Source organism: Drosophila persimilis, unplaced genomic scaffold, assembly GCF_003286085.1.
Source record: "Drosophila persimilis strain 14011-0111.01,24,50 unplaced genomic scaffold, DperRS2 tig00000002-arrow-pilon, whole genome shotgun sequence".
NCBI lineage: Eukaryota > Metazoa > Arthropoda > Insecta > Diptera > Drosophilidae > Drosophila > Drosophila persimilis.
Window position 1 is genome coordinate 7,626,173 of NW_020825289.1, and position 21,427 is coordinate 7,647,599.

The 21,427-nt window shown below is 45.8% G+C and overlaps 3 protein-coding genes and 1 non-coding gene across 6 annotated transcripts; 2 read left to right on the forward strand and 2 right to left on the reverse strand.

The window, feature by feature from the left end:
* Nucleotides 1-5: 5 nt before the first annotated feature.
* On the reverse strand, nt 6-21,000 carry LOC6590173 (RING-box protein 2). Of its 2 annotated transcripts, none has more exons than XM_002016071.2 (2): nt 20,770-20,996; nt 6-289 (listed from the first exon to the last, which is right to left on the reverse strand). In XM_002016071.2, the coding sequence occupies exons 1-2, from the start codon at nt 20,927-20,929 to the stop codon at nt 108-110; spliced, it is 342 nt and encodes a 113-aa protein (XP_002016107.1). In that variant the 5' UTR covers nt 20,930-20,996; the 3' UTR covers nt 6-107. The 2 variants fall into 2 exon arrangements, with proteins under 2 accessions (XP_002016107.1, XP_026842498.1); XM_026986697.1 differs by lacking the exon at nt 6-289 and adding an exon at nt 20,001-20,707 and having other exon boundaries at nt 20,770-21,000.
* Nucleotides 2,034-2,811, forward strand: LOC6590174. Its single transcript, XM_002016072.2, has 2 exons — nt 2,034-2,579; nt 2,636-2,811. Exons 1-2 carry the CDS (start codon nt 2,211-2,213, stop codon nt 2,780-2,782), a joined length of 516 nt encoding a protein of 171 aa, XP_002016108.1. The 5' UTR covers nt 2,034-2,210; the 3' UTR covers nt 2,783-2,811.
* Trnam-cau lies at nt 6,668-6,740 on the reverse strand. Its single transcript has one exon. It is a non-coding gene; the product is annotated as a tRNA-Met (tRNA).
* Nucleotides 13,848-19,642, forward strand: LOC6590176 (facilitated trehalose transporter Tret1). Of its 2 annotated transcripts, XM_026986695.1 has the most exons (7): nt 13,848-13,949; nt 14,596-15,566; nt 15,986-16,136; nt 17,344-17,469; nt 17,738-18,523; nt 18,593-18,878; nt 18,947-19,642. In XM_026986695.1, exons 1-7 carry the CDS (start codon nt 13,848-13,850, stop codon nt 19,132-19,134), a joined length of 2,610 nt encoding a protein of 869 aa, XP_026842496.1. In that variant the 3' UTR covers nt 19,135-19,642. The 2 variants fall into 2 exon arrangements, with proteins under 2 accessions (XP_026842496.1, XP_026842497.1); XM_026986696.1 differs by lacking the exons at nt 13,848-13,949; nt 14,596-15,566; nt 15,986-16,136 and adding an exon at nt 17,043-17,256 and having other exon boundaries at nt 18,947-19,134.
* Nucleotides 21,001-21,427: the final 427 nt, after the last annotated feature.

Consider the following 21,427-nt stretch of genomic DNA (forward strand, 5'->3'; position numbering starts at 1 on the left):
TTCTTTTACAATTTCACTTTATTTTTAGAATATTTAGTAGACAGTAGCAGACTTTTAGCTTAACTTAATTAATGGATCTAATGGATCGAGTGGAATATCAATGTGGTTTACTTTCCCATGCGCTGAATGGACCACTCCTGCTGGCAGAGCGGACACCGGTTGTTCTGCTTGACCCACAGCGACATGCAGCAGTGGTGGAAGGAGTGGTTGCACTCGCCCCACACCACCACACAGTCTTGCCGTCCCATCACATCTCGCTTATTGTCCGCCTGGCAGCGCAGGCACGAGTCTGGAAGAGATCAGAGAAAGAGAGAGCAGGCATACGTTAGCAATTGACGACAATGAAGAGTCCCCGCTTACGGGTGTGGACTGGTCTTGAAGTGCACTTGGCACTTGGCAATGTCCGAGCCGCGTCAAATGCGACACCAGCGACATTGAGCGACAATTAGCCGATGCCTATGACGCAGGCTTCCCTCCATCACATTATGATGCAAAATTATCCACAGGCCCTTTCTATTTGCAGTATCTATCAGAACTATTTATAGGGTGCTAAGAACCCTAAAATCCCCCCAGGTTAATATTCCTCTCCTTATCTTACTTTCTTATGTTAAAGCAATAGTCTGAGGCTTATCAAAATTCATGTTAATATCGACAATTACCTCAAATGGCAGTCATTTGATATGCACGGTGAATCGCCTGAATCGCACTTCATTCAGAAAATATTCACACCAGAAACTGCCAAGTACTTTCATTCAACAAAAAGTGCAACGAAAATCATAATTCATCCAACCCATGGGGAGGCCATCGAGCCTTTCCCCGTTTTCGGTGGGTTTTCGTGGGAGAGGTCACTGACTCAGCGGCCCAAATTTGGGAACGCATCGGTTTTCAGTGCTGCCCAAAAACGGTTTCTCAGAACCGCTGCGAAATTTCGCCAAGTCAATGCAAAAATGGTTCAATCATTGCGTTTGTGTGTGTGTGTGGATCGGGCATCACCTGAGCCGCTTGAGAGACCTGCAGGTGTTGGTGTTCACATTTCGAAATATGAGCGCGTTGGCAGAAACTTTACATACAAATCATTCGAAAAACGGGCTAAATGCGTCGTCGTCGTTGGACATGACGTGAGGCATCAAGTATACGCCGCTGTGGCTGCCGGTGCATCGCTGTATGCTGCTGACTGGGGCAGAAAGAAACCCACAAGAATAATGCTCTGTCCAGTGGAGGAGTCGACTATCAGACACCCGCTACTCGGATTTGTTAATAACCAAAAAAAGGGGAATCCCCTTTAAGCACTTTAATGGTAGTGGTAATTCAATTCAATATATGAAAAGTAAATCAGCTTTTAATGTGATGCCCGCCCATGCCAATACACCCCTTGTGCACCGTGCACCCTGCACCCTGCACCGTACAGCAAACCGCGGATTAAGTACAAGGGAAATGTGATTACTTCGATGAGTCAAAGAATTATGTTATGTGGTGTGAAAAATTACCATTCGATTTCCCTGATTCATGTTTTTGCTTAATTTTGTATTTCTTTTGTTAGTTGTAATTGAAAACCGAACGACAACAGGAAATTGTTAACATATTTCCAAGAATTTCGCTTTCCTTTTTTTTTTGTTTTTTTTTTTGCACTGCAATGAAGTCAATAGCCGTTTGGGTGGGGGAGGAGAAGCAGGGTGTTGTTGCTGGGGCTCTAATCGAGGCTTAAATGCGTTCTTTCAATAAATTCGCTTATGTGGGCGGTAATTTTGATGGGATGGGCCTTTGAATGGGGTTACAGCAAAAGGTTCAAAAGCGGCTAATTGCGTCGTTCATTTCGGTTTTTCACATGATTCAAATTTATACGAGGAATTGAAACTCCGATCCACACTTATCCGAGGCTCTAGATACGCTTTTCACAGCAATTAGGCTATTTGTTAAAAGGAATAAAGATTATTGTCAATCTTTCGATCAAGAACTCTTTGAATATTCTTTTGGCGCCTTAAGAGGCTTCTGCAATAATCACGAGTACCCTCTGTCAGGGTATCCAAATTGTTAATTATATTTAGATTGATATTTAATAGTCAAAATTGGTTTATAATGTTCCATCAGGCCTTTTCACTCTGACCGCAAGTCGTACAAATTCCAGATCATTCTGTGAAAATGCGCCCAAGCCTGATAATATTGCTGGCGGTCCTGCTCCAAGCAGCGAGTGTGGGTAAGATCAACGCCAGATGGGATCCAGCCACTCAAGGCACTTCTTGCAGGCCACCCGCCTGCTGAAGTTCACCAACGTCAAGTGCCAGGATCTGCCCACAACGGCGGGCTTCACCAGATACGAGTACTGTCGCCTGAAGGTGGTGCGGCGCAACCACGTGGAGCTCTCGCTGAAGGTCAGCCTGCTGCAGCTGCCTGTGCGCAACCTGACCACGCGACTGCAGTGCTTCCAGCGGCGCGACGGCTACCGCCCCTTCATGTACAACGTGCTCTTCGACTTCTGCAAGCTGATGGCCGCCACCAGCCGCGAGCTCTCCTTCGAGCGCTTCGTCTTCGACACAATCCGCAAGCACAGCAACTTCAACCACTCCTGTCCCTGGAAGGAGGTGGGTTCTATTCTGGGGTCCGCTCAAAGCCAATGCTCATATATCTTTCCCTTTAGAACCACATGACGGTGGATAAGTTCGGCCTGGATCCCACGAAAATAAATTTGCCATTTCCTGCGGGTGTCTATCGCTTGGATTTCACCTTCTACGCATACGGCATACCACGCACATTGACACAAGTGTTTTTCGAGAAGATTGACTGAAAGACAGAAAATCAACCCAGATCCTAATAAACATATGTTTTCCAGTGTCTATTAAACTTGAACCGGTATACTCGCACCTCTCTTTGCTTCCGTCAGAAGAAATATGAGTTACGCAAGGGGAAATTTCTAGAAAACGATCTAGGGCAAACACTTTACACATTACACTACTACGTATATACTCGTACATAAATACTTACGTGGTATGGTACGATCGTTCAATCAAATATCATCGCTATTTTCAATTTACATACAGTGTGTACCCAAAGTTTGTTCATCGATTTGTTGTGTTCCCTATTTAGTTATAAATGTGTAGCAATGTGCAAGTCAATCAAGTCAATAAATAATAATTACGATCGTCTAGATGGATCTACGATGGAATATTTTTAGAGGGCTCGCCTGTCCCAGGAACAGTGGAACAAAGTTGGGTCCAAAGAGCGGGCAAAGTGGTGTAAATATTTCGAAAAAAAAACTATCCCTAATTTCATAGTTTATATATTCACGTACATAAATATATACAAAAATGAATCATATAAATTCGTGGGAAACGCCCACAGTACAGGCAGGGACAAGAACCTCTACTGCGTCGTTGGAAATCTTCGGAATTGATTTATTCATTCGACTCTTTTCCAATTGCGATCGTTCAGATCGTAGTAGTAGGGCCTGCCTCCAGGGGGTGTGTCATGGGAATTGGTATTTATACTATAAGGAAGATACATACTATACGACGTACATATATGCAAAACGACAGCCAGACGACAGTTGAGCCCCAACACGGGTTAATTAGAAAATGTTTACTGTCAGATCACACGAAGCGCAGACAAACGAAACGTGACAATGACGCCGAACCCCAACCCCAACCCCAACCCCTAACCCCCTTCCCACCCAAACCCTGTTCAAGGGACTCTCAGGTGTAAGGCATTACACAATCAAATAACTGAAAAATACCTTCTCAAAGAGTCTGAGACTTTGGAGTACAAAGAGTTTAGGAAATAGAAGAGGGATAGGATGTTTTCCTTTGATTCTTGATGGTATTACCAGAAGGACTCTGCTTATATTCATTCGTTATCCTACAAGAAATTCGCAGTCCAAGTAATCCATATACCCGACCTCATATATAGAGCCCGCTGGCGTCTGTCTGGTAAACCTGTTCGACGGTTATCGGTATATTCGGCCGATACATTCCGACAGTTTGTGGTTAACGATTCTGTAGTTCGTTTAAATTCCAGTTTGCTGCACCTGACCAGACCGGACGCCGTCTGTGGATATATCTGCGGATAAGTGATTCGGATCTAATCGAGTCTGGCGCTGGGTATGCAAATGCCGTACCTCTCAGGGCCGTCTGTGTCTGTGTCTGTGGAATGCAAGTGTAAGTTCAAGGTTAGCGGGTGCAACGGATGTCTGTCTGGGATCGGGAACTAAATTTAGCCTCGCAAGTTCTCGCCAGATCTCGCACATGTGACCAGATTTCTCGCGCCCCAATCGGCGCACGGCGTGCGGCAGGGGGGTGTTCGACGACACCCCAATGGCAATATCGAGTCGATAATTTGTATCTGTGTCTTATCTATCGCCCCTCGCGTCACATGTGTTCTTGGTCTTCTCTTTGGCCTGACGGGCGGGCAGTGCCTCGTTTCAAGTATCACGTTGCACGATTCGTTCTGGTTATCTGCTGCTGCCCCCCACCGTCGCTCCGCTCCCCTCTCTCCAGCACACAACTCGTTTTCTCGTGTTCGGCTGTGTGGCTGTAACCGTCTCGCTTACGTGACGTCACGCACGGGGGCTTGTCGCCCCAGCAGCCGCCATCAGGCGGCCAACAAACAGCGAAACGAACGTGCCCCCTAAAACCAGCTGCGCTGCGCGCTCTTTGGCGCTGCTGCGCCAAGCGGGCGCTCTCTTAAATGCATGCATCCTCAGCCGCAGGCAGAGAAAGAGACCGAATCGATCTCTGTGATGGTGTCTCTGTGGGTCCAAGGTGCATTTGTTTAAGGTGGGGGTGCCTGCATCGGCGGCTGCATGGAAATATACTCTGCGCGTGGAAATTTTAAAAGTGCGGGAGATTTTAAAGTTGACACCGTATTTCTGTGGAAAGTCGCACATGTGACCAAGACGGAGGTGTGAATGTTAGTAGGCAACTGTTAAAGTCACGCTCCACAATGGCGGGAAGTCGGGAGAAAGAACTGGGAACAAATTAACGAGCTGTAGATGATGGGATAATACAATGGGAGTCTAAGTATTACAATACAAGTAGTTAACATGTTTAGATAATCCCCAATGCGATTCGATCATCCTAGAAGTGAGTGATCAGATATTTTATAATGATGAAAAGCACTTACTCTTTATGCGTTTTAGCGGGAATGTATCAAAGATTTAAACATATTTGAGCATTGATCAGAATGGCAGCCCGTCTACCTTTTTTTCTCATCAAAGATCTCTCAATATTTTCAAGGTTGTCCAAGTGCAGCTAACCCAGTGACCAACTTGGCCGCATCTGTCGCATCACGTGGAGATCTCGATCTCGATCTCGATCTCGGGAACATTTCTGCAACGTTCGCTGTAAAATTGCGCAGATAACGAACGCCTCATACACCGATGCATTTTGTGGCTACTGGTAGTGGTAGAACCCTGCATACCCTTCATACCCTTCACCGAGACCATTCGCGAAGATCAGCGAACGAAGAAGAGATACACAGACGGTGGAATTTGTACTGTGCAAACTTGAAATATGTGCAGTAGTATGCCGTCATCGATAGGACCCAAAAGAGAGGCGAAGAGAGTGAATCATGTGGCCGTTGCGGCGGCAGAGAGCTCAGGTCCATGACAGTGGATGCGCCCCACAAAGTGAACGGAAAATTTTGTGATTGGTTGATTTTTTGTTGTATTCTGCTTTTGAGTCGTTTCTTGAATGTTTTCACCCTGCATTTGGACTCCGTCCCCTTGGAATTCTGTGTGTGCGTGTCAGTCGTCTGGCCTGGTACATTTCCATAAAATTTTCCATTTGTCCTAAATATAGGATCCACCAACAGGCGCCTCCACCTCCAGGGGGGGACCACATTCGAGTGCATTGTCGTTCGGCGTGGGTAGCGAAAGTTGTTTCGCTTTCTGCAGCGATTCCTACCCGATCTCGTTGACCTTGGAACAGTTTTTTCTTTTGGCACACTTTACATAAGCAGTGGAGCACCAAAATGGTGTCATATATGTATGTAAAAGGCAGCAGATAAGCTGCCACTTACAGGTGCACGTTAGAAGGTGAGAGGCCCAGCCCAAACCCAGGGAATCCTTGAAATTTCATGTTTCTCACTCGAAACTGAAGACATTCAAACGTTAGATTGCCAATTAAAGTCCGACCTATGGCAATACATCGTACGACTGCTATTATATACGTTTTATTATCACAAATCCCATCTGGTTGGAACTACTTTCCGGCTGTGCTCCCCAGTGAGCAAGCCACCGCGTGACATGGGCCAGAATTTTTGATCCACGCCTCCTGATGCACTTGCACTTGCCCTGATCATCGCACCGACTGGTGGCTGGGTTTGTTTGCTTTGTCTCGTTGCTAGCTGGAAGCGTGAAGGCGGCTGCCCATTTGGCATCTGGGAGGTAATGTCACTCGTAATGGCCGTGTAATTGCCCAGTTAACTGCAGCTCTAACTGCTGACTGCCTGCCAGCCTTTTGTAATCGTAATACTCGTAATCCCTGTCCGCACGATAGTGTAATTTCATTTTAGAATTTATGGCATTACCTGTTTGCGGTTTTTTTTGCTCTTTTAGGGTTTTAAACACATAAGAAAGATTTACTGGCACTACTAAACTCGTTTAATAGTGCTAAAAAGTCAGAGCCTAGTAACCAAGAAGAGAAAAAAAAGAACAGAAGGAGCAAAAAAAGTTACATGCCCCGGGTGAGGCTCGAACTCACGACCTTAAGATTATGAGACTTACGCGCTGCCAACTGCGCCACCGAGGCCATGTTCTTAACGTCGGCCAAGTGCCTACATGACACTAGGCCACGTGGCGTATGTCTGGGCCACTGGCACTGCATTTCGCATGGACTTTTTGTTGTTGCCCAGAACAATGATGTGATATCGAAATTACTCGCCCTTCGCCGAACATTTTTGCACGTAAATCAAGGTTGTGGAATAATATTATTTCTCACATATTCTTCCAATATTTGTGCATTAAATTAATTGTAAAATAAAAGGTTGCATCGAAATGTTTTGTGTGGTTTTGAGATTGTTTAATTGGGATTGCGTTGTGGAATATTGTCACAAACGATTGCTTTTTACAAATTGATTTGAATACTAGACTAAAGGATCAGAATGGATAATCTTTGTTTTTGCATGGAATTTCTTTGGATGGAATTGTATATTACGAGCCTCGTGGTGCTTTCACAGCAGCATGTTAATTAATATACAGACTTCCAGACGGTTATACAACTCTGACCAAATCTGACCTAATACATGGTCCCCCCATCTATCGAATTCTTTTTTTACCATTTCAGGAATGTGCATATTCATGAGGCCGTTTAAAAATACATATCTTGTCTTGCTCGTAATCAATTAAAGCTACCGAAACCTGATGGAGACCGTGTTCGGATATTTCTATAGCTATTCGCAGACTGGATGTATGCTTGTGTGGGTCTAGTGGGTATGACTAATTAGTCAATGTTAGTCGGCGAACTACGTAGAGTTTAAGCTTGTTTTAGAAACTTTGCAAATATTCGCTGATCGACGGCGGGGAGTCGGCGTAACCTTGAATGAAGGGCAGTGGTTTGCCATTTAGCCATAATTGCTGTTACCTGTACAATACACACGAATATAGACAGACAATCGTACACGCACACTCTCTCACTCTCCCTCTCTGTCTCTCTCTCTGAGAACAGGTATCATGTGCACACGTGTTTGCTGTTGTACTAGGTAAGCACTTCCCATTGAAAAATTAGCCAACTCAAGAGCAGCAACAAAAGCAACAGCAATATATATAAATAGAAAGCAAAAGTCAAATTCTAATGATTAGTTAGTACAAAAGAGAAAAACGCCGAAGCTTTTGATACACTGCAGATCGATCGTTATTATAATTGCCAAATTACCTCAAGAAGCACATGAAAGTACATATGTATGTATGTATGTATGGCTCTCAACCGATCGCTCTTATGTACATATAAACGTTGGCATTGCAAACGTCTGTTTTGAGTCATCATACCCGCATGCAAAGTGAAAATAATGTTGCTCTGCCCAAAAAGCTTTCTCGCTCTGAGCTTTCGGCTGGGGGCAGCGATCAGTTCAGATTTGGTCAATGACTGGAAAGTTTAAAGTACAGACGTGTATCGATTAGAGGACAGGAATTCTGCAAATCACAATGTTCGTCATGAATCTCTAATCGGCAAATGATATTTTAAGTGTTCTTCGGAGGTGGAATTTCCACTGATAGTGGATTTAGGTGAGTGGGTTGGGGAATAAATATTATTTTATTTATGGCGTATACAGTGGAAACTTGCGTTTATTTGTTCTCGTGTGCAATTTTCTCTGTATTAGTTCGGAGGCTCGTCTGGGTCTTGCCAAAAGCAACAACGTCACCAGTCTACATATGCATAGCTGTACATACATACAAACCAAAAGCAAATCTACACATACATATGTACATATGTATATGTAGGTACTTTGCTGTGGGCGCGTGATGAGATACTAAGAGAGACAGAGACAGAGAGAGAGAAAAGCGGGGCGGGTAAGAGGCGGCAGCCCACGGCATCACACGCTTAATTTTATTTTTTGTATTTAATTTATATGCTATTTTCTTTTGATATCTGTTCTTATTCTTCGTCTGAATGCTAATTTTAGCATTTTGGCACAGAAAGAGAGCCGGGGAGCAAGAGAGCGTAAAGCAGATCACGAGAGCCGCCGCGTCACAGTGTGCGTGAAATCGTTCCTCTCCGCGATGAGAGGGAGAATGAATTCGCGTCGTTTGGCGTATTGATGTGACTCCAACACCAATTAGATAAATAACCTTTTAATGGATTTTCGTAATTTATTTCAATTTGGTCGCAATTCGAAAGGATTGCCGGGCAGGGAGTTCTTTAATTAGCGTATGGAAAATTTTTACGCACACGCAAGACAATATTTATGTATGTCTGTATTCTGGTCCATGAGCAGCATGGAGCGAAAAAGAGATATTTTCTGACGCAATAAATGCGCACTTGCATCAGCCAATTATAGCCACAAGTCCATACGTGCGCCTGCGCAGGCCTCGGCTTTGACTCTGCTCTGTCCATAGGCTGGATGCATTGGCAAGTTTTAAGAGCTGTCTTGGGGAATGCTTCCATTTTGCAAAATTGCATCTTCCACTAGCTGGCTGCAATGCGAGCGTCATGCTCGAGAGAGCTCTTCCCCCCCTCTGTCGCTGTTGTCAAGCGACCAAAGCGGCCACCGAACACCGACTCTCTTCTGGGTACGTGGAGCCGCTGGGGGCTCGTCTCTTTGCCATTTAGTTGTTGTTTCTGTTTCGTTGGTTGCGAGTGCGGTTTCTGCTCTTCTGTTTTTGGCTGTGCTACGCTCTAAAAATAGCCAAAGAGGAAGTGTTCGAGTGAGCGACAGCTTTGGCAGCGATCTAAGAGGCAGGGTACAGTACAAGTACAGTAATTACGAGAAAGCTCTATGCTCGTTACGTCATGTATGGAACAGAACTGATATTGCTATCTAGTCGGAGATAATGGTAGGGGTTGCCTTGAATTACATTTTCAATAATCTCTGAAAGGGCACCACTAAGCCCCCTTCCTTAAGTTCTGCACTTTTTCGTCCTCCAGTAGTTCCTGCATTGTTTCAAGAGAGTTCATTGCACTTACATACTTCAAATTCACGTTTCACAAGCTTTTTTGCAACCCCCTCTCCCTCTATCTTTCTCTCTCTTTTGCTCCGTCCCCTGTCAATCAAGTTTCGAATTGAAAACCAAAACTAAATCCAACGAATTGCAGAGGCATTGTGCTAACTTTTCCTCGACTTCTGGCAGAGCGGAGCGGAACCTTGAGTCATGGCAAACGCAGATTCCATCAAATCTCCGCCGAGTCGAGGGCAAATACTGAACGCATGTTCCGCAGAATCGTGATTAAAAACTTGGCGATAATTGTTTGCCCCACTCAAGGGACAGGGGCGCAGACCCGTGGGGGGCCTAACCCCTTCTTTCGAGGGTAAAGCCAAGCTCAGAGGTCAGGTAGAGTTTTATTTGAATCTTTATCTAAAATTTCATCAGTGCGAGCTCCGATACGTCATGGAAACTTTTGTATATCCCTGTCCGAATGTTTAGATCTGACTGGCGTCTGTCTGCTTTCGGTATTCATATCTGTTTCTACAAATAAACCCACTGATACTTGGAATTGGTGGCGGTCTCATTGGGCGTCATTTTTATGCCACGTTGTGAAATAGGGAAAGACGAGCCCCCGCTTTTGGAGGCGCGTTTGTCATTTGCAGCGAAATAAATAAGGCAATTAAACAGCAGTCATGGCGTGTGTTCTGTACAAATTATTCGTCTTGTACTTTTTCATCATCCATCACCATTGCGTCAGGCCCCCGAAAATCAGCAAAGGGACAAGAGTGAAATGCTCCTCAAGGCTTCCACAAATTTGCACGAGCCTCAAAGTCAACTCAATAATATTCAATTGAAAATATGAGTGTAAATAAAAATCAATTGATAGCCACTCACACAAACACATCCGCCACAGCATCCAGTAGACCATGCATAACCATAACTGAGCAGCGGCCAAAACAAATCAATAAAAATATAGACTAAACGGAATTTCATCACAGCGAACTGCGATTTATCCTATCTTTGATTTCCAACCTAAAATGGGAAAGTTTTAGCCATTGGAAAGCCACTGGAACTGCACCGATCTCATCCTTCCAAGGCCTTCCACTGCCAGAAACCCCCCTGGTCTGTGTGGGACCTCTCTTCCTTGTAGGGTATACATGTTTTTGATGGTGCCACTGGGTCGCCGTTGGCGCTCTCTCTTTTATCCTAAAACTACTACGCCGAACGCCTAATCGCCCACACAGCTTCCAAGACACAACAACAGTTATACACCTCCAAATAGGAGGCGTCCGTCCGACTCCCACAAGCGTAGAGACGGGGGACAGAGGGGCAGAGACAAAGTCAAAACACGGGCGACCCCCATTCATTCATGCCTTCTTTTCGACCTTCGTTCCGCGGCTCACTCTCTGCAGTCTGCTGACTGTTCACCGCTCATTCTCTCACTCAAACGCTCGCTCACTCACACACGTGCAAAGAGAGAGAGAGAGAGAGAGAGAGACTCTCTGGCGGCCTGTTTTACCGTTGGGGAACAACACAGTGTGCACAAAAGCTCAAACGAGTTGTTGTTGTTGCTGCTGCTTCTGCTTCTGCTTCTGCGGAATCGGTGTGCGCTATATAAGCGTTGCGCATTCGAATCTCGTACTTCAGTGCCACACTAGTGGATACATTTAGTAGTTTGTTCAAAAGGTAATAATGGGCGCTCTCGTCTCCCGAGCAATTCGCTCAAAGATATAAACAGTGAAAACTATCAATTGTACAAACTGAAAACTGAATTTCGATTAAAAATTTTAAAAATAAATATAAAAACCGATGTACCGAAAAGTGTAAACTCTTGTTAGTTAGTTATGTATTTCTGCCCAACCAGTTCCGGTCGGTCCGTAACCTTATCACGTTTTCATGGCGACTTGGCGCGGTTCTCAAGAAATTTATGCAGAAAAAAAGCAAAAAATAAAATAAAACTACAACAAAGCGAAGCAGCAAGTCTCTGGTCTGTCTGGCGTCAAGAAAAATGTTTATTTTATTGGAAATTTATGCGCATTTTTTGCACACTACGTCAAATGCCAAAAAGAGAGGGGAAAAGGTTCCCATAAACCGTTCGAACAATTATACACTTTTACTGGACCTGCGTCGGATGGACTGGACTGGACTGGACTGGACGACACTTGTACACTTGTCTTTGCAGTCCCGAATTTTTGCCTGCAATACCACTTTACGTAATGTGTGATGGCTCTGTGCAAAAAAAAAAAAAAAAACAAAAAACCAAAGAAAGAAAATGAAAAACGGAAAATGCTGTAAGACGACGCGAAAACCACCCAAATGATGTGCCAAGGGTAAAACTGCAAATTTGCTGAGAAGAAATGTCGAGAAAACTGTTGAGCGATGCGGGGCCAGAGGGAGAGTGCGGCGGCGACCGCGAATATTCTTAAATTTAGACCACAATTCCGACATGTGTGTGTGTGTGTGTGTGCACGCCCCAGTGGGGCGCTAGAAATTCCTTGCGAAAAACAAGATGAAATAAATACAATAACAAATGCGATATGCGAAATATTTCGGAAGCGCGCAAAAAGTGAAAACAAAGTCCATCCTTAAGTCGCACACGCCCAGAGTCCGAGTGTGGGCGATGTCTAATTTACTCGAAATTAATTATAATCTGCAACTAAATATGGAAATTGTCGGCAGTCTTTTGTTAATTTCAGCGCTGCTCAAGCAAAAAGTTTGCGTACTACCGAGTATTTTTGTCAGCACGAAAACGTTTTTTAAAAATAAAATGCCAAGAGATCATGACACAGCAACAGCAACAACAACAACAAAATCGCAACGTTGCACTGTTGACAAATGAGAGCAGTCAGTCACACCTGTGTGTGTGTGTGTGTGTGTGGCCCAAAGAGAACCGGGTTCATTCGGCACGTGAGTCGATTTGTAAGAGAGCGCGAGCAAGCCAGTCAAAGAGAGATAAGCTTTGAGCGCGGTTTAAGAGAGTGTCACAGCACGCTTTGCTCGAGCGTGTGTGTGCGTGCGTGTAAGTCAATGATCAGGGGGGCTCGTGTTGGGAAAGATCAATCGTTTAACATAGCTCTAGATAGCTAGGCCCCCGAAAAGTAGATATCCGTCATGATTCACCCATACACACCCCACTCCACACAGCCCCAAATATATGTAGAACTGATATAGTTTCAAGGTTAATGGGAATTTTCGGATCTGCAAATTATTATTTGTAATTGCGTTTCAGTCGGCGAACACACGACACACTACTATTATAAATGGCAATCATTGCAATTGAACTTTGCTTATCAAACTTTGTTCACCACGCCCCCGTGCCCCATTAGATTGTTAATCGTTATGTCATTTGCCGGTTGATATTCGCGCGGAATTCTAAAAAAAATGAAGAGAATACAGTCAAAAACCACTGTCCACATTCCACAAAGGCGGCGAAGGAGGAGGTAGTGGGAGGGCAGGGTTATGATTGAGCGGCGGAGCGTCCAGAGGCGACGTCATGACGCCCACACTGAGGCGCTGCCAGCAGTCACATGACGCAGGAAAGGAAGGAAAGGCGAAAAAAGAAAAACTAAAGCCAAGAAAATGCTTGACAAAAACCAAACAAATGAAAATATTTCGCTTCTTTTTTTTGCGCGCGGTGCGCGTTCATTAATTAGCGGGTGGAAAGTTTTTTAAAATACATACACATATGTACATATACAATTTCGTACATATCTACGAGCAGCCGCATGCCAAGAATAAAGATCATAAATAAATTCAGTGAAAGACAAACCGCTTACAGTGGGTGCCGAAAGGAAAAGAGTGCAACAAAATATCAACAAATACGAATTTTCGCATCGTCACTGTTCCGATCCACTGTGGCAAAGTTGGTCACCCGTTTTAGCCAAGGACACTCGATTTCCCGTTGAAAGTGGAAAGTGGGTGTGTGCTTGGAGCCCTAGTGGGCGTGAATGCGCTATCAAAGAGCAAACACATGCATACATTTCCTTTGATAAGAGCTCCAGACATCAAGTAATTCCAGACAGTAAAAGTACAAGTACTAGTAGCTAATAATCACATCTACCTATCTATCTATCTATCTACAAGTACTGTATTCTAATTTGTGCTTTCCTTCGCTATTTTCTTGTTTTACAGCAAAGACAAAGAGGAATACCATCCAGAAGAAGACACTGTTTACTAAAGCAAAAAGGAAAAAGGGAAAGCAAAACTAAGTCACAATACTAAGACTCCCCCCAGAAGGACGAGCGACTAGTTCAAGTTCAATCATACAGCTGATAAGATGAGCGGACGCGACAACCGAGGCGCCGGCGGCGGCGGTGGCGGTCACCAGCCCCTGAGCAGCGCCATGGGCAAACTCAAGGAGAAACTAACCAGAGCAGGTGTAAGTACTATTCTACGTATGAGATCAATGTTGTTGTGACCCAAATGGGGGGGTCAAGGCGAAACGCTCACACAAAAATCGGTTGTTACATCCGTTGGAACACTAAGGGGGGAACTATACACCCCCAATCGGTATTAAAGATGACCAATCATTGGATTTGGTACATATTCCTATACCTATTTTCCAACATTTTCCATTTAAATTCTTCACAACTTCAAGAACTTCATCGCGGGCTCTTAGAGATCGGTCAATAACGGATCCATACAATTCATTGTCATTAGAATTTAATAAAAAGTACTATATGGTATGGGAGTACAGCCATGTTATGGGACACCCGTTTCACGACTGAAAAAGAACAACATGGCATAGACACATGACCGATAAGGACCGATCGTGCGTCCAATGCTAGATGGCTGAACTGAACCCCAAGATGAACCTTTGTGGTTCGGCATTTAAGATGAGCATAATCGCAAATATATTTTGTGGACGATCTTGGAAATATTTCGGATTGAAGCGGATTTGATTGGATGGGGGATTGTGGTGGGTTCGTTATAATTGCTGCCAAGCCGATGGCGATATTCATTAATTCGCGATTGTCTGCTGCGAACAGAGATTAATTTAATTCGAACGCTTAAATACTCCGCAGGACGACCAGGGCTATCATCGTGTGGAGAGCAATCTGTCCACATCGAATACGGCCACCAGTTTGGACACAATACTACCGGAGGATCCGTTTCTCTTCCCACAAGCGGCGCCCCAGAGGCATCCACTGCCCCGACCACAGCAACAGCAACAGCAGCAGCAGCGCCAGCAGCTGCGCCTGCTCGAGGACGAACCACCTCTGTCGTTTCGGCCACTGCTCGAGGACGACGACATCAACGAGCCACCCACACAGCCCTTTCAGCAACAGCAGCAGCGCACACCACTGCGGGCCAGCGGAAGCTTGGAGCTGACACCACTACCCCCACCACCCACGTCACAGGAGATACGCGAACATCGCGACCGACAGCAGCGCAGCGTGCCCGTGCCCGTGGAGGATCTGCAGAGGAGCAAGCAATCGCTGAAGGGCTCCCGCGTGTCCTTCGAGAAGAACAACGCCAGCAGCAAGCCACCCGCACAGGCGGAGAGCAGCGACGAGGACAGCTTTGAGGACAAACGTATCGGGTTCCAGCAACAGAAGGCCACCAGCGTGGACCACAAGGGCATATTGAAGGACCTGAAGCACATTTTGGCCAACGACAATCGGCGCCAGTTCCAGGCCAAGAAGCACGTGTCGCTGGACGTGAAGGGAACTCGCTTCCTGCAGGACCTACTCAAGGAGTCATCCTCGGAGGAGGAGTTCCACAAGACGCGCCGCGAGTTCCAGGGCCGCAAGCACCAGAGTCTCGATCCGCGTGTCACCTTCAAGCTAGACAAAGTATTACAGGGCTCCAGCACCGACAGCGACGAGGAGGGCGACGACCCGGAGCACAAGCGCCTCATCCACCGCCCCAAGGACATCACCAAGCCGCTCATTATCGACCTCAAGGATTTGGAGAGCGAAAGCGACGAGGACTTCCACACGTCGCGACAGCACTTCCAGCAGCAGCGCTCCATCAGCACAGATTCCCGCAAAAGGTGAGTCCCGGGGTCAAGGCATTATCTGGATCTGTCGCTAGGGGATCTTTTAGTACTGCCAGCTGTCGAGCGGGTAATTTGAAAACGTGTGCTAGGCGCCAGGGTAGGCATTAGGGGAACCCACACACAGAACAATGATATATAATAGATATAGCAAGGCAATATGGAAAATCGATAGTCTAAAGTGGAATGAAAAGTGAATGGTTTACTGAAGAATACAGCTAAAAATTGTTAAAAATATACAGAAATAAGCAGGGAACCTCAGATGAACCCCAAGACGTCACCGGAAACTTAATGCGTAGCACGTTTATGCTCAGGCTAATTGAAGTGTCTGTCCGCTTAAGTGGAAGACGAATAGTATTTTGATAGTATAATGACGGTTAGTCACCTTCTAATCCAACATTGAAACGCAATTTCAGCCGTCGCCCGTACGAGATGGATGAAATGGGGAACAAGCGGGGCGAGAACATCCGTCATGCAGTGCCCTTTGTGCGCCAGATAACCGAAGATGGAAAACCCAAGCTGGAGGTCTACAGGCCCACCACGAATCCCATCTATATATGGACACAGGTAGGTCGAACACTACAGAGTCAGAGTGTGCAATGGCTATTACTGGTCTCAGTCCATCCATGAGACCTATCCCTATCCCCCGAGGACACACCGTGCGGCTATTGTCAGCTCGTTAAGCTTGTTGGCGCCGCCACGGGCTGGATATAGTTATGGATTATGAATGGGCATTAATGCCATCATAAAGCATTCTTTGAGCCAATTTAAAGCCCAAGAAGCAGCCGCAGCCCCAGATTGTGGGTCAGAGCGGGGCATGCGTGTCGAGAGCTATTTTCGCACGCCTTGAATTATAATTCGCTGGCGCTGGCGCTGGTGCTGGCACTCGCACTGCCGTTCACTTTAATTGAAATTAACGCATTTAGTTATGGCCAGACTAAAAATACTTGTATCTGATGGATCGTATTGGATACGAGTCGAATGCAATGCTCCCTTAGGGGCTAAGGGCCTCTCCTGTGTGTGGGTCCGGCAGTTGCACTTTGCTTCGTCCTCGCCAGAGACGTTTGCCACGCGTTCGCTCGCTGCCGCTGCCGGACTCCCGCGATTTCCAGGCCCAGACCCAGACTCAAGCAGAAACAACTGCAGCTTCTTCGTGCCCGCTTTGGGGATGCTTATCAATCCGAGTGTCTCTCTCACACGTAAATAGCGTGATAAGATGCCGCGCTGCCACTAAAGGCATCGCGCATAATCGATTGAGTACGCTGCTGTGCAGCAGCAGTGCGGTCAATAAGTGATAAGCCGCAAAACTGCATCTACATAACCGTCTTTACATATATGTTTTCGTCGTTCATGTGTGCCTGCCCGCGCTTATGTATGTACGTGCCTAAGCCTAACAAATAGATCGCCAAACGGTTCGATTCTCCAAAAACTGCAACTGCAAAATGACAAGTTTCAGTTGAGTTTCGTCGGGCGAACGGCAAACGTGCTGAAAGCATTCAGGAGTGCAAGGCTTAAAGTGAAAGGCAGCCCCCAGCCGCAACCTTGTTTGCATTCGGATCGAAACAGATCTATCCATAAATCCGCTAAACACAAAGCACTGATCATGAAGATCTTGATGCGTGCGGACACCCATGTGTCCTTCGCCGTGCCCGTGGAGGAGCCCAAGGCCATTTGCACCTTCTCTCAGGTGGATTTCCCTTGTCCTTGATCTCTATAGATCTTTGAAAGTGTTTGACTTTTAATTAAATATTATATTCCTTGTTGTTTTTTACAGGTCTTGGCTGCTTTGAGCGTGTCTCTGGGCTCTCTCGTGGTGGGCTTTGTCAGCGCCTACACCTCCCCGGCCTTGGTGTCAATGACGAACAGAAATATGACTTCGTTTGAGGTCACTCCGCAAGCGGTAAGTAGCAAGTAGCAAGCAGCAAAATCCAGCAAATGTACAATCGAATCTCTGTGGGGGTATCAGAAATGTGGAATTTCTTCAAGTGAAAACAGCACAAGCAAGATGATGGCTTTGGCTGCCATTGGATTTGGTTCATCAAGAATCTCCTTTCGATCCTTTCTGCTTTATCTGCTGCAAAATCTTCCACATTTTTCCAGAGTACTTTGTTCCCTATTGAATTCCCATCAAATTTCATAATCAATCGAATTTCCTTCTCAACTTGCAGGCCTCTTGGGTGGGCGGCATCATGCCCTTGGCTGGTCTAGCCGGTGGCATTGCTGGCGGACCCTTCATCGAGTATTTGGGCAGGCGCAACACCATCCTGGCCACGGCCATACCCTTCATTGTGTCCTCGCTGCTGATTGCCTGTGCCGTGAATGTGGCCATGGTGCTGGCAGGACGCTTCCTGGCTGGATTCTGTGTGGGCATCGCCTCGCTGTCGCTGCCCGTTTATCTGGGCGAGACGGTCCAGCCGGAGGTGCGCGGCACTCTCGGACTGCTGCCGACGGCCTTTGGTAATATTGGCATACTGTTGTGCTTTGTAGCCGGAACGTACATGGACTGGTCAATGCTGGCCTTCCTGGGGGCCGCATTGCCTGTGCCGTTCCTCATCCTGATGTTCCTCATCCCGGAGACGCCGCGCTGGTTTGTGAGCCGCGGTCGGGAGGAGAAGGCCCGCAAGGCACTCTCGTGGCTGCGCGGCAAAGAGGCTGATGTGGAGCCGGAGCTGAAGGGACTGATGCGGTCGCAGGCCGACGCCGATCGCCAGGCCACCCAGAACAAGATGATGGAGCTACTGAAGCGCAACAACCTGAAGCCGTTGTCCATCTCCCTGGGTCTGATGTTCTTCCAGCAGCTGAGTGGTATCAATGCCGTCATCTTCTACACTGTGTCCATTTTCAAGGATGCCGGCTCGACCATCGACGGCAATCTCTGCACCATCATAGTGGGTATCGTCAATTTCATGGCCACCTTCATAGCCACCCTCCTGATTGATCGCGCCGGACGCAAGGTGAGTTCCGAATGGCCAAAGCCTCGAGAATATTGTCCCTCTTTACTGACGCTTCCCGTTTTCTGGCAGATCCTGCTGTACGTGTCCAACATAGCCATGATCATCACTCTGTTTGTGCTGGGCGGCTTCTTCTACTGCAAGTCGCATGGACAAGACGTGAGCCAGCTGGGTTGGCTGCCGCTGAGCTGTTTCGTCATCTACATTCTGGGCTTCTCGCTGGGCTTCGGCCCCATTCCCTGGCTGATGATGGGCGAAATTTTGCCGTCGAAGATTCGCGGCTCAGCTGCCTCTGTTGCCACCGCCTTCAACTGGTCCTGCACTTTCGTGGTGACCAAGACGTTCCAGGATATGATTGGTGAGTAGCCAAAAAAATAGAGTCCCAAAAGAAGAGGTTGCTAATGAATGTTCCTCGATCCTCTTTAGATTTCATGGGCGCCCATGGAGCCTTCTGGCTGTTTGGATCCATCTGCTTCATTGGCCTGTTCTTTGTGATATTGTACGTGCCCGAGACGCAGGGCAAGACGCTGGAGGATATCGAGCGCAAGATGATGGGCCGCGTGCGCCGCATGTCGTCGGTGGCGAACATGAAGCCGCTGGCCTTCAACATGTAATCATGTGGAGTCGAGAGTCCACACAGTCCATGGCCATAATCAAGGATCTGAATGCGATCAAACCAAATATTAGACTAGTGCCTTTAGTGCTTAAGTTGTGTAACAGCGCAATGGATAGAAGTAGGAGAACACGGTCAGGCGACACCAAGACGAGGACGAGAAGGATTTGGGTCCTGATATTGTTAGTCCTAGCTATCGTGTAATGCTTAGCAAAAGAATTTCCTTTCTACACACATAATTGTTACTATTATTTATAGCCATTAAGTGCATAGTTTTATTATGTATGTAAATTATGATGATTTTAGCCACTAGTTTCTTTGTTGATAGATATCTGGCGAGGATGATTGCTCCCAGACCAACCACAGATCGATCAGCTTTAATTTATCGGTGTAAAAAATGACATAAACACGTAGATCTAAATCTAAGGACACACAAAACCCCCCGAAACAATCTCCCTTACAAAATACACCAATTGGCTATATATATATATATATATACAAATATCGAATATATAATTGTATACTGTACCTAAGTCCTAAGCGTATCTATATTTAAAAACTAATTTAAAATACAATCAAACCAAATTGAAGTGCATTTTCTCCTGATGTTGCTGCTGCTGGAATTTCCCTAGCCAGTCAGTCACGCCCCTCTCTGGGTCAAGTGGAAACCGAAGCCAAATGCACAAACTACCATACGACCTTCAGGGTGCAGTTTACAGTTGGAACAATGTCAGCGGCTCAAAATACGTGAGTTTCATTGGAAATATGCCCCGCCAGAGTCTAGGCTAAATACAGCCAAACGGATGGCCATTCCAGATGCACATGAACTACAAAAATAGAAACGCATTTACGTCCGCCCCGTCCAGTGGGACTGGCAACAGCATTTTGTATTGTATAATTGACAATTGCATTTAATATTTGTAGAGACATTTGGCTGCTGACGCTGCAACGGAGTGATAGTGATGCAGATAAGGCAGAGCATTACATGGGCCTCGGTTCGATTCGGGGTACGTTCCTTATCGGATTCCCATTAGGACAGGGACTGAAAGCGGTGCATTCGCCCGATGCCTGACTGATTCTAGACAGATCTAGAATTTGTTGCCTCAATTCGAATCTCTGATTGCCTGTGTAATCTGTTGTTTAATTTGCCTGGATTGAACTGGTAATGGGGGCAGTCACGCACAATGGAGTTGCTCTACAATCCCTAACGATTTAGTATACAATTTAATATCTATTGCAGCATCTACCCACAGACACTCGGAGTGGAGTCAAGCTTGAGGGCAAGTTACAATTCAATACAGAGTGGAGTTTAAGATGGATGGAACTATGAAGCCTGTACAGGGATACCACTGACCTCCACTCCAAGCAACAGCTCGAGCCAGTTGGAAATGATAGAATGAATAGGATCATAGAAGGTTATCCATGGACACATGTTAATATCTTGATACCAATCATTTCCCTTGGCAATAGCTTCAAGTTGAATCTTGTTACTCATTCCATCAGTCATTCCTTTCCCTTTGTTTCATTGTCTCTTTGGTTTCAACCGAATCTGCTGTATTCACTGATCGCCTTGACTTTTCGAAATGTGGTTAGCTGTTTACATATTCAGTGCCCAATATAAATGCAATCTACTTACCCATTACTTGCACACGACAAATCGCGCAAATGTCGCACTCCACATCCCAGCTCCACATAGCCACCGCGTTCCATTTTTTCAGGGTGAACATATTCTCCGGTTTGCTGGTGTCGCTGTCATCCGTGGGTCGGTCCATTGAGCTCTCTGGGTCGTCGGCCATGTTTGGCGAGTCAATCACCTCGTTGAAATTGAAATTAATTGAATCGTATTAATTGAAAATTACAAACAAAACAAACAATTATTGCACGGAGACTTATCGATAAAGTCGATAAAATATACCCGTCTGAACCTCAGACATATACCTAAGTATACCGTCTCATTTAAAAAATATACCGTAAATATACTGACAAATTCAAGTTCTATTTTACATATTCCTCGATTTTGATATTCCGTGGAATATTCTCAGCTATATAGAACATTTAACCATGCCCACATAATTTTATACGATTAATAAATCAATTTTCTACTTGACTGCTTTATTTCAAACACTTGCTATTATTGCATTTTACGCAAAAATAGGTTTTAGCGAAAATGGTCTGTCAACCGGTTCAAGTTCGGTTATCGATACTATCGACTTGATACAAGTGGTGCGCGCCAAATAGAAATTGTTTGAAAGTTAATGAGCGAAAAGGATTTAAATGCAATCTATTTTTTCTAA

What these genes read in the sequence shown, in the direction of transcription:
- LOC6590176 (XM_026986695.1), top strand. Translation starts at nt 13,848, where the DNA reads ATGAGCGGACGCGACAACCGAGGCGCCGGCGGCGGCGGTGGCGGTCAC. An exon ending in AGCACAGATTCCCGCAAAAG is followed by an intron (nt 15,567 to 15,985) that starts GTGAGTCCCGGG and finishes ACGCAATTTCAG; the next exon opens with CCGTCGCCCGTACGAGATGG. An exon ending in TTGAGGTCACTCCGCAAGCG is followed by an intron (nt 17,470 to 17,737) that starts GTAAGTAGCAAG and finishes CTCAACTTGCAG; the next exon opens with GCCTCTTGGGTGGGCGGCAT.
- LOC6590173 (XM_002016071.2), bottom strand. Translation starts at nt 20,929, where the DNA reads ATGGCCGACGACCCAGAGAGCTCAATGGACCGACCCACGGATGACAGC. An exon ending in TTGTCGTGTGCAAGTAATGG is followed by an intron (nt 290 to 20,769) that starts GTAAGTAGATTG and finishes GATCTCTTCCAG; the next exon opens with ACTCGTGCCTGCGCTGCCAG.
- LOC6590174 (XM_002016072.2), top strand. Translation starts at nt 2,211, where the DNA reads ATGGGATCCAGCCACTCAAGGCACTTCTTGCAGGCCACCCGCCTGCTG. An exon ending in ACTCCTGTCCCTGGAAGGAG is followed by an intron (nt 2,580 to 2,635) that starts GTGGGTTCTATT and finishes CTTTCCCTTTAG; the next exon opens with AACCACATGACGGTGGATAA.